The 16,373-nt window shown below is 46.2% G+C and overlaps 2 protein-coding genes across 2 annotated transcripts; one reads left to right on the forward strand and one right to left on the reverse strand.

Moving 5' to 3' along the window:
- The first annotated feature begins 6,021 nt into the window (after positions 1-6,021).
- LOC125553542 (serpin-ZXA) lies at positions 6,022-7,860 on the forward strand. The gene is made up of 2 exons (XM_048717311.2): positions 6,022-6,634; positions 6,865-7,860. The coding sequence occupies exons 1-2, from the start codon at positions 6,218-6,220 to the stop codon at positions 7,654-7,656; spliced, it is 1,209 nt and encodes a 402-aa protein (XP_048573268.2). The 5' UTR covers positions 6,022-6,217; the 3' UTR covers positions 7,657-7,860.
- Positions 7,861-14,100: 6,240 nt separating this feature from the next.
- On the reverse strand, positions 14,101-15,683 carry LOC125553541 (peroxidase 2). The gene is made up of 2 exons (XM_048717310.2): positions 15,283-15,683; positions 14,101-15,096 (listed from the first exon to the last, which is right to left on the reverse strand). The coding sequence occupies exons 1-2, from the start codon at positions 15,607-15,609 to the stop codon at positions 14,353-14,355; spliced, it is 1,071 nt and encodes a 356-aa protein (XP_048573267.1). The 5' UTR covers positions 15,610-15,683; the 3' UTR covers positions 14,101-14,352.
- Positions 15,684-16,373: the final 690 nt, after the last annotated feature.

Below are 16,373 nucleotides of genomic sequence, written 5' to 3' on the forward strand. Positions count from 1 at the left end.
TAATGGAAGCGGGGTGGTGTGCCAAATGGATGGTTGATCACGCTGTGATGTCACGGGGTGAGAGAGGGAAGCATCTGGTGCGTTGGCCTCCGCTTTAAACAAATGTCGCGCTGCGCGTTCGATCACGATCACTCTGAAATGGACTGCTTAATTACGCTTCTCTGAGATGAGAATCCTCCGCAGACCAATCTCAGCAGCGCTAGATAGATCCAACAACCTTTTTTCAGTTCACCTGTAGTTCTAGCTACGCTGTCAAGCTACCTCACCGCCGTGAGTGATCGACGGCCACTTGGGGAGTGACAAGCTAAAGGTAGCGAGTGGAGTACGTCGCCGTGTGCTGGTTCGTGGTCGACGGCCTTGTGTTGTGCGTGCGTGCGCGGAGCTGCCGCGTGGAAGGGAGAGCTCGGGCCGGATATCACTTGGGAGGCGGTGGGCACTCACATGGCGACCGTGTCCGGCTCGACGCTTCTCCATCTGGGGGCTGCAGAGGAAAGGCTTTCTGGAAAGAGCAGATGAGCAGAGCAGCTCACACTTCTCCTGAACGCCGCAGCGAGCTGGTACTGGCTGGCGACACGTGCATTGTCACCTCAACGTTTCGCCAGAAATTGATAAAAAAAGAAGAAGAAAAAACACGGCAATGAGCTGTGGCTGTTCAAACCGGGTCTCCCAATATGAATTCGACTCGTATAGTCTGTCGTCAGGCTAGTCGTATATCCATCGCGGAAATCGTTAGGTCAGTAGGTGATACTACGCCACAAATATCCGTGCGACCGATCGAGTTGGTGTGCAGTACGCGTGATCGATCGGTAGAGCTGTAGAATAAGGTACGCATATACACCACAAATATGTACGTACATCGACTGTGGAATTAATGGCGAACATACAAATCGAACCAGACAGGCACATATGCTAACAAGAACAAAGGTGTCCGCCTCTTTTCCGTTACGGAAAGTTAGGCGTACGCGTACTCTTAAAGAAGGCTGTATATGCTCTTTCCATGTGAAGCAAAATTCGATTAAACTGTGGCCAAACAAACACGGCAGAGACATGCATGCGTGCCGGCCTGTGCTGTGCGTGCAGAATTTGCTCGCTGCAGAACGTTGCTTGCTAATGCTTGCTTTGTAACGGGAGGTTGCCTCCGGCCACATGGATAATGGATTCGTGCATAGCTGGAATCAGCGGACTGACCGGGGTTAGCGCACATGCGTGTACTATGTTTTTGTACGCGAGATCCATAAGTGAGGGATGGATAGATGCTTTGTGATTTGTGAATGCCACGTGTCATTCATTAGGACAGGTCTCACCTGCTAACCGTGAGACCTGGTTTCATATAATTTTTTTCCGTGCGACGGTGGCGGTGGGCATATGCACCGGCTTTTTGCATGCATGCTGCAGTTGGCACCAACGCGTACGTGAATGGCGGGAAATTCAATATGCCAATATAGCAAGATACGACGAGGAATAAATGTTTCCAAGACTGAACAGTGCAATCTAGAGTTTTCTTTTAGAAACTACTTATAATAATGTAATCTCGCAGCGATTATTTATCACATTAAGCGATCGCTGCGGGATGTCTCGCTAAAGGTCAGGAATCGATCCCTGGTCTAAGGGGAGTTCACGCGCGCTGCTATCCATTCCGTCCAAGCCGCAACCTTGGTAAATGGAAGGTGCGGGCCCTACTTGAGGCCATTTGAGCCGGATTTTTTCATTGTTTTCTTTTATTCCTTTTATTTTTTATTCTCCATTTTTCATCTCTTTTTGCATTTTTTTTCGGGTTTATTTTTCCATTTTTTGGTTTTTTTGTTTTCTTTGTTCTTTCGGATTTTTTTATTCTCCAATTTTTTGATTTTCTTTTTTTCCTTCTCCTTTTTTCAAATAGTATTCAAAAAAATTGAATAATTTTTCAACATTTTTTTATACATGTTTAACATTTATTTTCAAATACTTGTTCAACATTTTTTCAAATACTTCTTCAACATTTTTGAAATACCTGTCAAAAAAATTGAAATGTTTCCTAAGAGTACTTTTCGTAATATATATATATATATATATATATATATATATATAGGGTCGCGCTATTCATCACCCTGGGTGAGAAATAATTATTCTTCACCCCTCTCTATTTTACCATCAATGCATCGTAATTTTACGTTTCGTAAGTTTTGTCTTATTTCCGACGCAAAAAAAGACCGTAAGAAAATATATAATCGCTGTAAAAAATATTTTATGTTATGTAAAATTACAAACATAAAAACATAGTCTAAAATACACATAAACTGCAAATTTTCTTGTCTTATGACCTATATTTTTATTTTCTTATGTCAATTTTTACGTAGTGAATCAATAGGAATGTAACTATTTGAATTCCAAACATAATTTAATTATGAAATGATCGTAAGATTACCTCGGGTGAAGAATAACTTATTCTGCCCCTGGGTGATGAATAGTAACACTATATATATATATATATAATAGTCTAAAGTATAAATAAAAGAAAAAACAGAAAGCAAAAAATGAAAAGAAAAAAGTGAGAAAAAAACAAAATAGAAACAGGTTGGAGTTTCTTGCGCCCGTGTAATCTAGTGTTCATTCATATATAGAGTGGGTCTGATGGGCCAAGTTGGGCCTTGAATAGCATAATGGCTTTAGATTCCTTATTATTGCATAGTATAGGTGTACCTTTTAAACATCTGGACAAAAGAAGTGGACCTTTTGACGAACTTGGCATCTCATTAAAAAAATCCCCTAAATTCGTGTAAATTTTGGTGATGCTAGCTTCCACTGTGCACCATGTACATGATGTACTTGTAATAAAGTAGCCCATGCTCTTGCAGCTTTGGGTTGTAATGGGCTATAGCAGTGGCGTAGCTAGGATTTTATGCCAGGGTGGTCCAATTGCCAAGAAAAATAATTGTACCACAAATTCAACAAACCAACATATGCGTATAGAATATATCAACTAGGTCTTTCAAATAATATAAAATTCATGGTTATGTCTTAAATTTGCATTAAAAAAGATAACACGTCTTATTTGTCGGGATAACGCCTTCTTAAGACCATGAAAGTTCTACTCTAGTATTTATCAATTATTAATTGTAAAAAATAAAACTAAATCTTGCACTCCCGGGTCTCAGCTTAACTTGTTCAAATCCTCGTAGCAAGAAATTTATACTTTGAATTTATGAATTAACAGAGAACAAAAATCTTACTTTAGATCGGAGTAGTAGGATGGAAAAGTGAACAACTGGTTCTCAACCAAACTAGATTGTGCGTGCTTCGCCGGCTGCCTGTTTGCCGCCGCCGGCAAGTGTCCTTCGCTCGGCCGCCAGTCCGTCGCCGTCGACGAGTGCCATGTAGGCCGGCGGATGCCCGCTGGGGGCTGCTAGGCGATGGCTGATGGCAATGGCCGCTCGCTGCTAGGGTTCCCGAACTGAAAGAGGCGGCGGAAATCAGGAACGTCTTCTCGTGTTGATCAATCAGCGCACAGACGCAGAGACTAACGAGCCAATCCTTCACGTGTACATGGGCTGAGTTGGGCTTGCTTTTCTTTTTTCTTTTTTTACAGACTAAGTAGTATACTAATGGGCTGAATTCCAGGGTGGTCCATGGACCACCCTGGCCACTCTACAGCTACGCCACTGGGCTATAGGCATGAACCCAGTCGCTTGTGGCCTGCGTGTGCACCTGATGATGTGTTGATGATTCTGGCCAATGGTTTGGCTATGCCTACTGCGTAATGGAATGCATGATTCCATTAAAAAAACATCCTCTAAAGATGTGTTTGGTTTCAGAAACCAACTGAAATGTAACGGGACGGTCCCTGACTCATGTTCTAGTGTTTGGTTTGTAATTGGAACGAAACCCACTCGTTCCCATCCACCGAATATTCCGCTCAGATCCAGAACCAAGCGGTCTCTCCAAATCGAGCGGACCACGCGGAACCGTCGCTCGTGCCTCCTCTCTCGCACGAAGCCCTCTCTCTCGCGTGCTTGAGGCACTCTCGATCTGCTCCCTCCCTCGATCCGTACCGTCAGCCGGTCCCTCCTTGGATCTGCGCCGCCGGACGCTCCTCTCCTGGATCCGCGTCGCCGGCCACTCCTTTCCCTCGTCTCCTCCTGAATCGGCTGGCGGGCGGCGGGCGGCGGGTGCACGGGGTAGGCGGGCGACGAGCGCGAGTGTGCAGTTCTTAGGCGGCAGCAGTGGGGCGACGGGTGCGCGGCTGACGCAGGGAAGAAGGGTTACAGCGGAGGCGGCGGGTGCGGGGCCAAGGCCAGGAAGACGGCCGGCAGCGGGGACGGCGGGTGCGGGGCTCACGCCGGGAAGAAAAGCGGTGGCGTCCAGCGCTCGAACGACAATTGGAGAGCATGTGCATGGCGGCTGATGTGGATTGCACCGGCGAGTGTGTGACCAAGGCCGGGAAGAGGGGCGCTTCCATCCAGTGCTCAGGCAGCAGCCATATATGCGAGCGACGGTGGCCACCTTCCAGTGCTCAGGCGGCAACCTTTTGCAATTGTTCTTGCCTATATTTGTTGACATTCGTGACAAATTTTGATGTCAATGTGTACATGCTTGTTCTTTCCTTTTACATTTTGTCAGTAATGTCAGTAAATATACGAATATGATTGCGTATATATAGACTACTATGTCGTATATCTGGAATGTTGTGAAGCAAATTACAAATAAAATGTTATTTTGGAATTTAAATGAAATGTTACTAAACATACTATCAATTTTGAACAATTTTCATTCCATTCCATTCCATTCCATCAACCAAACACTGAGACGGAACCATTCCATTCCACTCTATTATTATACCAAACACAGAGATGAAACCATTCCATTCCAATGGAACGGAACCATGACATTCCATGACACTTTGTTCCCGAATCAAACACACCCTAAGGAACCAACAGAAACAAATTAGAGGAGAGGTGAAATTCATGATCAGTGTCTACTCTGCCTCACGAAAGCTCATATTGACCAAGAGACACGCACAAGCGATTAGGGTTCACTCGCCTCCCGTTGGCGGCGCCGCTGACCTGCCACGCTTCTGTGACCTTCGGGCCATGGAGACGGAGTGGATCTCAGCTCCTGTCGACGGGAGGGCTTCATTTTCTGGTTTTAGGGTTAAGGTTTGGTGGGACGGCGCTCAGGTGGTGGTGGCGGCGTCTTGTCCAATAAAGTCTCCCCGACTTCAGCACCATCTCGACGGTGACGTCGAGAAGCTCGTGGGAGTGGTGTGGTTCTTGAAGACTTCTTCTGGCTGTGGGTATCTCTGGATCGTCAATGAGCTTTATCGACGGTTCTTCCTCCTTCATCTTCGGGACGGATGTGGTCTTCTTGACCCGTTCGGCGACTTTCCGTCCTCATCCAACTACGTCAGGTCGACATGGTCTGGAGGTTGAAGACGAAGGGCATCTCAAAGATTTCATGGTAATTTTCATTTTTGTTGAGGTGCTTTGTACTGTCTGGTGTTTCTTTTAATGCCAGGGTCCTTTTCGCAAAGAAAAAAAAGAGTCTACTCTGCCTCTGGGTGATTTTGCTGATCGATAAGTTGCTCTGGTCCTGTCTAGCCTTGACTTGGCAGGTATGCAGCAGCACAAATACATAGGACGAAGTCTCGGATTTCACCAGCAAGGGGTACAACGATAATAAGTGTCGAGGGTGTGTCTGGCAAGAGGTTCTTGATACCCATAGAATTTGTGGGTGGAGAGCGACGACGAGGCTTTATCCCCTCGGTCAGGGCTCTGAAATGCACTTGACAATTGTTCAGCGACAGAATTGCGTATGTATAGCCCCGATTCTTTGTGAAATTTGATAGAAGAATACGCTGGCTGTGTCATCCTAGCTTGGTTAAGGCCGTTTCTCTCCTCTGAAGGGGATCGCACAAGTGCCCCCCTTCTTGTAGCTTCTGCGTTCTGACCACGTAGAAATCGCGTGACGTTCATCTCTAGCTCCACAGTCTTCCTACATTTTAAAAGGCTATCCTCACTCACGCCGAGCGCACGGCAGCTTCTCGCTGGAGGCCGGAGGCAGCGTGTGCCCCCACCCCAACCTGACCACGCACACGCGGCTTCCCGCCGTTCGTTCCATTGCCGTTCAGACATCAATCAAACACCAGTACGCCTTCGCCCCTAAATTCACCGACCGCTCTCACTCGCAGCAGTCTAACCAACCAAAGAAAACCATCGTCACAGCGCCCCCCCTGGCCCCTGCAATGGCAGCCGCCGACATCCGCCTCTCCGTCGCCCACCAGACGCGCTTTGCACTCCGCCTCGCCTCCGCCATCTCCTCGCCCTCCAACGCCGACGGTGCCGCCGGCAACGCAGCCTTCTCCCCGCTCTCTCTCCACGTCGCGCTCAGCCTCGTCGCCGCCGGCGCGGGCGGTGCCACCCGCGATCAGCTGGCCGCTACACTCGGTGCCGAAGGGCCCGGCGAGGCGGAGAGCCTCCACGCGCTCGCCCAGCAGGTGGTGCAGCTGGTGCTCGCCGACGCATCGGTCGAGGGCGGTCCGCGCGTCGCGTTCGCTAACGGCGTCTTCGTCGACACGTCGACGCCGCTCAGGTCGTCCTTCAAGGAGGTCGCCGTTGGGAAGTACAAGGCCGACACCCACTCCGTCGACTTCCAAACTAAGGTGATGATGTGCATGTGTCCGATGCTGTTAATTAGTCGTTCTGTTCGGCATCAGTTGTACAGTACTACCGTTTTTTTATGTGATTCTATTTTACAGCAGAGATGCTTTATGAAAATGTTGCTAATCCTGTTTTTATTTTGGTGAAACTACAACTAAATTATGTACAACATTTATGATTTTGAGAAGTGCACAAACTATTTAACGACGCGTTTGGTCTTGTCTTGGTCCAGGCTGCTGAAGTTGCGTGTCAAGTGAACACATGGGTAGAGAAACTCACATCAGGTCTCATCAAAGAGATCCTACCGGATGGATCTGTCGACAGCACCACTAGACTTGTTCTTGGCAATGCCCTTTATTTCAAAGGAGCATGGACAGAGGAGTTTGATGCATCCAAGACCAAAGACGGCGAGTTCCACCTTCTTGACGGGAGCTCAGTACAAGCATCATTCATGTCTAGCACAAACGAGCAGTATCTTTCGTCTCACGACAACTTGAAAGTACTCAAGCTTCCTTACCGGCAAGGCGGGGACATGAGGCAATTTTCCATGTACATACTTCTCCCAGAAGCAAATGACGGTCTTTGGAACTTGGCCGGAAAGGTGAGCTCGGAACCAGAGTTCCTAGAGAAGCATACCCCAACTGAGAAGGTCCTAGTCAGAAATTTCAAGCTTCCCAAGTTCAAGATTTCGTTTGGATTCGAAGCTTCCAGTTTGCTCAAAGGTTTGGGACTGCATCTCCCATTTAGCTGTGAAGCCGATCTTTCGGAGATGGTGGATTCAGCAGCGGAGCAGAATTTGTACATCTCCTCAGTTTTCCACAAGTCCTTTGTTGAAGTGAATGAAGAAGGAACAGAGGCTGCAGCCGCAACGGCTGCAGTGGTTATGCTAATGTCACTGCCATTAGACCCGCCAATGGAGATGGATTTTGTCGCAGATCACCCATTCCTGTTCGTGATCCGAGAAGATTTGACTGGTGTGGTGTTGTTTGTTGGCCATGTGGTCAATCCTTTACTTGCAGCATAGTGCATCTGCTTTTGAACCAGCGAAAGGGCTTATGTCGCATGCGAGTAAAGAGTTTTACCATGAAATCTTCCTATCATTGAAGTAAACCTATGCAGTGTCTGGTTTCGAAGTATGACTTCATTTACGTATTTCGGTTTTGGATTTATGGCTTGGTTGATGTACATAATGTGTTTTGGAAAAAAATGTATGTTTCTGTCTTCTTAAGTTGTCCCCAGTTAATACTTTTTTTCTTTTGAAAAGGAGGATAACCCCCGACTTCTGCATCAAGCGATACATGAAGCCATTTTATTATATTATTCAACGTAACTCGACAAAACAAGTACATCGATCAATCTGAAGCCACCTTCCACGCAACCATAGTCGCTACTCACTACTCGTACAAACTTGATGATGTGCCCCGACTTCGCATCAACACACATCATCTAATCTGATGCTGTGAGCACCAACCAATCTAGCAAACCACCACGCGTTGCATGCACACGCTATAGAATCGGCCGCCGCCATCTTCCGCTCTTCCACCTTTAGGAACGATCGACAAATTCACCTTGTCATGTCATACTGCCGTCGACGCCAAACATTACCACCACCTGCGCGTGTCCGTCGCCAAGGTTCTGCTGCACCACGCCGCTGAGACCTGCCATCGTCGCTACTGTAGATGCAACACCAGTCCTCCTTTTGTCCCCTCTGGTCAGCACCTGCTCCATGACGATGCCCCCAAAAGGTAGGACGACCCCAAAAGCCCCGTCATTGTTTGGTCCGAGAGTCCTAGATCTAGGGTTTTCCCTAGAGCAGTCAGAACAATGTGGCTACGAATACAACCGACAATGCCTTTGACAAGGATACGACGTTCAAGATGTCGTCATCGTCTTCCATGACTGAGGTCAACATGGTTTTCACCGGCATTCGTGTCACTCTGAACCAGCAACTGCCCGGATCCATCAGAACGCCGATAGGGAACCACCATCCCTTGACAACCCCTCGCCGCGCCGCCGGCCGTTCACGTGTAGAAGCGACGACCGATCTCGGTTGGATCCAGATCCATGGTCGCCGCCGCGCCCGCCGTCGCCGGAGAACCCACGGGTTCCCACCGGCCATGGGGGCAAGATACGCCGCCCTGGCCACTGTGTGTGTGCTCCCCAATGGCCCCGCCCTAGCCGCTCCACGGGGATCGTCACCGCGTCCATCACCTCGGCCCTTCGACGCAGGGCCTGCCGCCACCGCGGCCTACGACGGCGTCAACAACGGCAAGGAGGGCTGCGATGTGGACTTGTTGCTGGCGGCGCTAGGGATCTCCCCCCCACGGCGCCCTGGGAAGGCGTCGCGAGGGGGTCATGAGGGGTATGTTTCCCTCGTCTTGAGATCGTGCCAAACCCGTCTGTAGGTTATATTTGATCCCTCAACTTTTTCTATATATACTCGGTAATTTCCCGTGCAACGGGAGAACAATAGTCATGTGTGCATATGTGATATATTTAGGTCATGCTTTAAAAAATAAATCAACCAAGAGCTCTTTACCCTCCTATTGCTACAGTGTAAAACATGTGCAATACATGTATTACTTGAAATAGACATACATAGATTGTATATATTTAAATGCACATGCATTGCTACGGAGAACAAAATAATATGATTACCAAAAATGCAACTTTCTCATTTCCTAATAAATCTGGAGCACCTTGTTCCACCATGAACTATCTTTTCACTTAAGAACCAACAAAACCTAGTTTAGTGCTACAATCAAATGGCATCAAAGTACTAATAAAATAGTCCTTCATATCTACTTTCTTATTCATTTTCGGTGGACTGATTATGATAAAAAAAACAGCATTATTCAACTCCTTGCGCATCTCTGAGGCAAAAGATGAAACCACGGTAATTACCCAATTCAAGGGCGAAGAAGATACATAATTTAGTTCATCGCATATCTGCATGAAAAGAATTGTCATGGTTAAACTGTACAAAACATTGCATCGCTGCATCTGTAGTTGTGCCCACTACGATCTTTTCTCTAACAAAAAAAACATTGAATAGCAACTTTTCAGGAAAGTCTACGTGGGGGCAACATGCACTCTCCAAGGTCACTGCTGAACACAGTGTATTCCCTTGGCTTCCTTCCATCTTCATATAACTCGTCAACTTCATGTTTTTCTTTCCATAGCTTACAAAAAGAATTAGCTTACCTTTCCTCTTTGCTGAAATTTTGAGAACGAAAAAAGAACATTTGGAATGGTTATTTTAAAACTACCAAAAACAATAGATGTGTGGTGTGTGACGTGATTTGTGACTAAGAGGCATTCAAAATCATTGTTGCATGCTCAAGGCGGCCATGAAATGTTCAGCAATCAATCTATGAAAAGAACAAGAACTTGATAAATTACAATAGTACTAATACATTGTGCATATAATAGATATGGGCGTGCCCTGATTACATAAGTGCAACACATTTCTCCCTTTGCAATCACTACAACAGATGACACAAATTAGGACTGGGCTATGGGTACTATACAAGATCATTGTTTTACGGAGCAAGTGCAAAAGATGCGCAATACTACAAATGACAAGGCACAACATGTTTAGTTTTTCGACCAAGATAATAGGGACCCATAGTTCATGGCAGGAACCATACCCGCGAGGAACGAACAGACTAGTGGAGATCGCGGGCACCATTATAGTGTCATTTTTTCATGTGGCTAGCCGTGAGAAATAGGTGTTTGAAAGGAAATTTGTAATTTCCAAACGTTTAAGATCTTGTGATTAGATCCGAACGCTTCGGCCATTGCCCGATCCGTATCCCGAGCGCTGCGTTCGCTCGTTCTTTTTTCTCTGCTCGCTCACGCTCGTGCTATCGATCCCGATTTTCCCGTCCCAATTTTCTTCGCACGATCTTGTCGGGTAGTTTCCTCTTTTTTTTTTGCACGACCCGATGCGGCTTGATCGCTAGTTTTTCTCCCTATTTTTTTGGAACAAATCGATCCCCTAACCTGATTCGTACATCACATCCCATAACCTCATCCTAATAGCCAACACCTCTCTATTAATTTCCTACACTTTGAAAATGGCATCATACTATTTAACCATCGAAAATCTCATTTGGTGCATCATTTTATTTTTTAAACGAAATCGAACGCACGCTGCGCCGTTTGTTTTTGAATCATGTTGTCAAACGCCCCCGCACATCTTTCGCCAGCATGCGTGTCACCTGTCAGTTTGCTATTCCAATATGTGCAATAATCATGGTAATTTATAGACGCTGACATGATAACTTACGTATCGTTACCATGGTAACTTTGATGCGCGCGCGGGGGGGGGGGGGGGGGGGGGGGGAGTAGTTGAAACATACCGCGGTAACTTCTGTATAAATTTGCTGGTAACTTACGCAACGCATATCTCATAACTCACGTACAGGCATCATGGGAATTCTGGGAGATCATCAACGTTTCTTTGCTATTAAAATATAAGATCCAATAAATTACACGCCAACACCGTGGTAACCTTTTTTAACATGAAAAAAATTGATACTCCCTCCAGTCATTTTTACTTTGCACATTGGATTTGCCGAAAGTCAAACTTAGCTAAGTTTGACCAAATTTATATTAGAAATTATTAGCATCTATAATATCTAATAAATATAATATGAAAATATATTCCGAGATGGATTTAATGATATTGGTGTTGTTATGTAAATGTGAATAATTTTTTATATAAACTTGGTCAAAGTTGGATGAGATTGACTTCAGATAAACCTAATATGCGGAGTAAAAAGGACCAGAGGGAGTACAATATACCTCTAATTTATTCTGTGTGAATAACAAGGTTTCGATCGCACAACCCCGTACGCCAGCTCAGCCCACGTCCAGATCGGGATTGAAAACGTAATTGTCTAAAGTGTGACTCGAACCCACTATCCTACAATGTAGCAACAGTGTACTAACCAACTCACCCTGCCTTGATTGTTGTCCAATAAGTAGAAATATGATAGTTAAACTTTATTTCACTTTCATATGAGCCAAAAAAGCATTTTTTTTTCTTCTTGTGTTTTTTTGGATTTCTCAAGTTGTCTTGTAGTCTCTCATATACCAACGGTTTGTATACCTTATCCATGTATCCTCATTGTAAATATCATGACAACTTTACATGAGGGACTTTTTGGGTTGAAACATACCCCGGTAACTTCTGTGCAAATGGCATGGTAATTGATGTACCGTGACCCGATAACTTACTTGTAAATGTCATTGTAACTTCGACCGTGGGTGAAAAAATTATTGAAACATCTCCCCGGTAATTTATGTGTAAACAACACGGTAATTTCTGCATGGCAACCCTGATAACTTAGACACAAACACCATGATAACTTTGACCTGAAGGGAAAACGTTGTCAAAAATATACCCCAATAACTTCTGTATAAACATCATGGTAATAACGCATCATATACATGATAACTTGGACCCCAAGGAAAAATTGTTGAAAAATATAACCTCGATAACGTTTGCGTGAATATCATGGTAATAGAAGCACTGTATACCTGATAGTTAGGTGAACCGGGGGAGGGGGGGATTTGTTAAAAACATATTCCCGATACTTTGTGTGCAAATAACATGATATTATACACACAGTAAAGTTGATAACTCAGTACAAACACTACTGTAACTTTTGACCCTGGGGTAAAAGTTTGTTGAAAACATACCTTGATAACTTGTGCGTAAATAACATGGTAATATACATACAACAGAGCTGATAACTTACTTAATCTAGACGTGGTAACTTTTTGACCAGGGAAAAATGTTCTTAAAAAACACCTTCCAATAACTCATGTGTAAACAACATGATAATGCACGCACATGAGAGCTGATAACTCCTATAAAAATATCACGGTAATTGTTTAATCGAGGGAATGAAAATCGTTGAAAAACGTACCCCGATTACTTTTGTGTAACATGGTAATATACACAACAAAGCTGATAACTCACTGCAAACATCACAATCACTTTTTGATCCTGGGATAAAAGTTTGTTGAAAACATACCCCAAAAACTTGTGTGTAAATGACACGGTAACTTATGTATGATAGACGTGATAACTTACCTAGCCCAGATGTGGTAATTTTTGGTCCGAAAAAAAATCATCAGAACATATCAACATGAGATCTAGTTTTGAACATCTCGTCGAGATGATTTTTTTTGTAAAGACGGGTTTTCAATCGAAGCGACGGTTTGAGCTATAAAACATTTTAAAGTTTGAAAAAAAAGAATCTAGAATGATATCAGCTTTTTGTCCTTTAATGCATATATGCATGTAATTAAAGGAAGGAATGCATGTAAAAAAATTAGTCATTCTAATGCATGCATGTATATAATTAGAGTGAAGTAAGATTCGATTCTTGCCTATTGCTAAAATCCAAACGTTCGATAGTTATAAAAGTCCTTTAAGAAAAAATAAATCTGAAAAAAAAGGAAAAAATCCGAAACCAAAAACTGAAAATTAAGAAAAGAAAAAAAAATACCAAGCAGTATCCACTGACCGAAAAGGAAGCGAATGCGTGTACGTGGGTCAGCCCACCTCCTCACTCCGCCAAGGAGGAGCCTGCAGTGAAGCCATTGCTATTGAAATAAAATGGGCATTCCGCAATAAGCAGTATGAGGATGGACAAATGGTTCACAACAAGGCTCGCCTAATGGCACATTGCTATAGGACCGGTGTCTAAGTACTGTCAGCTACCCCTAAAAAGAAAAGAAAAAACTATCAGCTTCATCATAAATAGAGGTTTGGTTATTAGAAACAAACGTTTGGAAGATTGGAGATGGTAACTGCACGTAATTCTTCAGAAAGGAGGAGCCTGCATGTAACTGAAGAGAATTTGCCTCATGGCCGATGGATTCCTCCAACAAGTGCAGCCGCTGCGGTGTTCAGAGACAAACGCCGACGGAGGTCTATCCAGGGGACGTACGTCGAGGTGCTGCCGCTGCGGTGTGCAGACTGTAGAGATAGGCTTGGAAATTTCCAGGGAGCACCATCGTCCGTCGGTCGTCTTTGAGGGACTGGAAGCACATGCCTGTGATGAGAGGCTATCTCGTTAGCTCTCGACTTGAATGTGCCGACAATCCACGCGGCTTTCTAACTGTTGTGAGGCGGCGACATACTGTATATCAATACTGACGCTCCATGCAGGTACGCAGCCATGCTTCCCGAGATTAAACGTCGCGGGGCCACTTTTTCAGGGATCGATTTCGAGCATGAAAACAGGCGGCATAATTCTGAGGCTCATCAGTTAGCTAAGGCTTCTTCGACCCTGGCTGTAGGTCGTCATTTGTGGCTACATTCTGTACCTGAAATTACTTGTACCCAACAAACCATTGGGGAATGAATAAAGCCTATTTCTCTCAGAAAAAATTGGAGAGTTTTTCCTTTGACGAACAAATGGATCGATTTTTGTGGCATTGTAGAAAATAAACTGCAACATTTACTGGTTCAATCATTTGTTAAGACCAAACGATACAATGATATCTTTATTAAGAGTTTAACACACACACACACACACACACACACACACACACACACACACACACACACACACACACAGAGTTTTAGTATGAGAAAACCAAAACAATGACACTCGCTAGACGAAGTTACATCTCCTCCATCGATCCGGCGATCCTCCCATGGAGCCAGCCAACCACCACGCATTACTACTAGCCAACGCTAGTTGTTGACTCTCGAGCATACCCTCCTGATCTCTGCGCCCTGGTCGGCTTTGGTCTTGACCCCGATTTTCCCCATATTCTCCATGGCTCTCTCGAACTTCCTCTCCCACGCCCCTGCCCTGTTTGCGTTTTCTCTCACCTGCCTCATCGTTTCCGTCGAGTTGAGCACGGCGTCCGAGGTGAACAACACTTTCCTGTCGATCACGTTTCGGTAGTACTGCTTGTCCAGGACATCGGGGGTCACATCGTCTTGGTTCACGTTGGCGTTGTCGTTGCCGTTGCACTGGGCCCTGAGCTTGGCGGCAAATGCCGGGTCCATCTCAGAGAAGCGGCTGGAGAAGAACATGCAGCGGGCGCGGCCGATGGTGTGCGCGCCGGAGAGCGTGACCATCTCGTCGGAGGTGAGTCCCTTGGCCGCGAAACTCGCCTGGAGCTCCGTGACGTTGGAGAAGGGCCCGGGCAGCTGGTCGGTCTCGTTGGCGAACGACTCGCGCCCGTCGTAGCGACCGCCTGGCATCCGGATGTTGATCCTGCGGTTGCTGAGGAAGTAGGACGCGTCGCGGGCGGCGAAGGCGACGATGTCGGCGCATGAGACTCTGCCGGGGCAGGCGGCCTCGATTGCCCTCTTGGCCGTGTCGATCACCTCGAACCCTCGCAGGCTGTTCTTGTTTGGAGGACCTTCCCTCTCTGTGTCGTTGTTCTTGGAGTTGGTCATGGTGAGGAGGACGGAAGCATCGCACCCCTGACATCACATGAAGGGATTAATAATGAACTTGTTGATCTTCTTAAACGACAATGCAGTTAGTATATATTCCCTCCGTTCCAAAATAGATAACCCAACTTTATAGTAACTTAGTATAAAGTTGGGTCATCTATTTTAAAACGGAGGAAGTAAGTTAATAGAATCGACGAGCCGTGTCTAGTGTACCCGAACGAAGCAGTCGTGGAAGAAGAGACGGATGAGCCCCGCGCCAATGCCAGGGTTCGCGGCGACGGCCTCGCTCACGGCACCCCTCACGATCCCTTCCGCTCTGGGGCAGTACGACGGCGACCTCCTGTTGTTGTAGTAGCCGTAGCCGAGTCCCAACCCAGAGGGAGACGCCCCCCGCTGCCGGCGGTTCAGCCTGGAGCCGCGAGGACAGAACCGCGGGGTCCTCAGCCAGCCGTTGAAGCAAATGCTGGCGCCCTCGCACGCCGCGGGCCCGGCGAGGAACGCGGCCAAGACGACGAACGCTGCGAGCTTACTAGTCGCCATCTTCTTTTCGCACTAGCTAGATAGAGGAGATAGATCGATGGCCGTACTCGTGTCGTGTGTTGTTTGCTCCGGCTGGGTTACGGGTGATTTATAGGCCGTCCCGGACAAGGACGACGAAGGCAACGTATGGGCGGGCAAGCCGCGTTTAGTGGGCGGCGCACGTTGCGATGGACCCCGATTTCCACCGGACAGCTCAAGCCGCTGACCGGCGACGTTCGCTGGATCAACTTGCGCTGTGCCTCAGTGATGGCGCGCGCGTCGGCGGTCTGATCGGCCTCGTGGTGCCGGTGTGCGTCGGGACAAAAAGCTGCATGGGAACAGTGGCTCCGCCTTGCTGTCCTCGCCGGACTCGTTCATTGAGTGGAAACGTCCACAAACGTCAACAACCACTCTATGCAGATTGCATTTACAGCTGCAGCAGCTGCTAACCGGTTACATTAACTCGAGCAGGTTTCGTTCACGTTCACATGGATCACGGGCGAGCATGCGCTTGCAGAGCACTAGTGTATGTCTCCTTCCAACTTGAGTTAGCATGTTTCACTTATTTATTTTTGTCAAATTTCTTTTTTCCATCTTATATTTATTTTTGTTTTGTCTTTTTTCCCCTCGATCTAGGATGGTGTGCAAAGTTTGCTTTGCACATTGTGAGATGCCGAGTAGCACAAGCTTTGGCATGTATTTCAGGGACGTGGACAAAACCTTTCCGGCAAAGTTTTACTCGCACATTTATTTTTAGTCCTTTTTTGTGCTGTTCAACATTCTTT

The sequence above is a fragment of the Triticum urartu genome, chromosome 4A (genome assembly GCF_056163025.1).
Source record: "Triticum urartu cultivar PI428250 chromosome 4A, HENAU_Tu73, whole genome shotgun sequence".
Classification (NCBI taxonomy): Eukaryota; Viridiplantae; Streptophyta; class Magnoliopsida; order Poales; family Poaceae; genus Triticum; species Triticum urartu.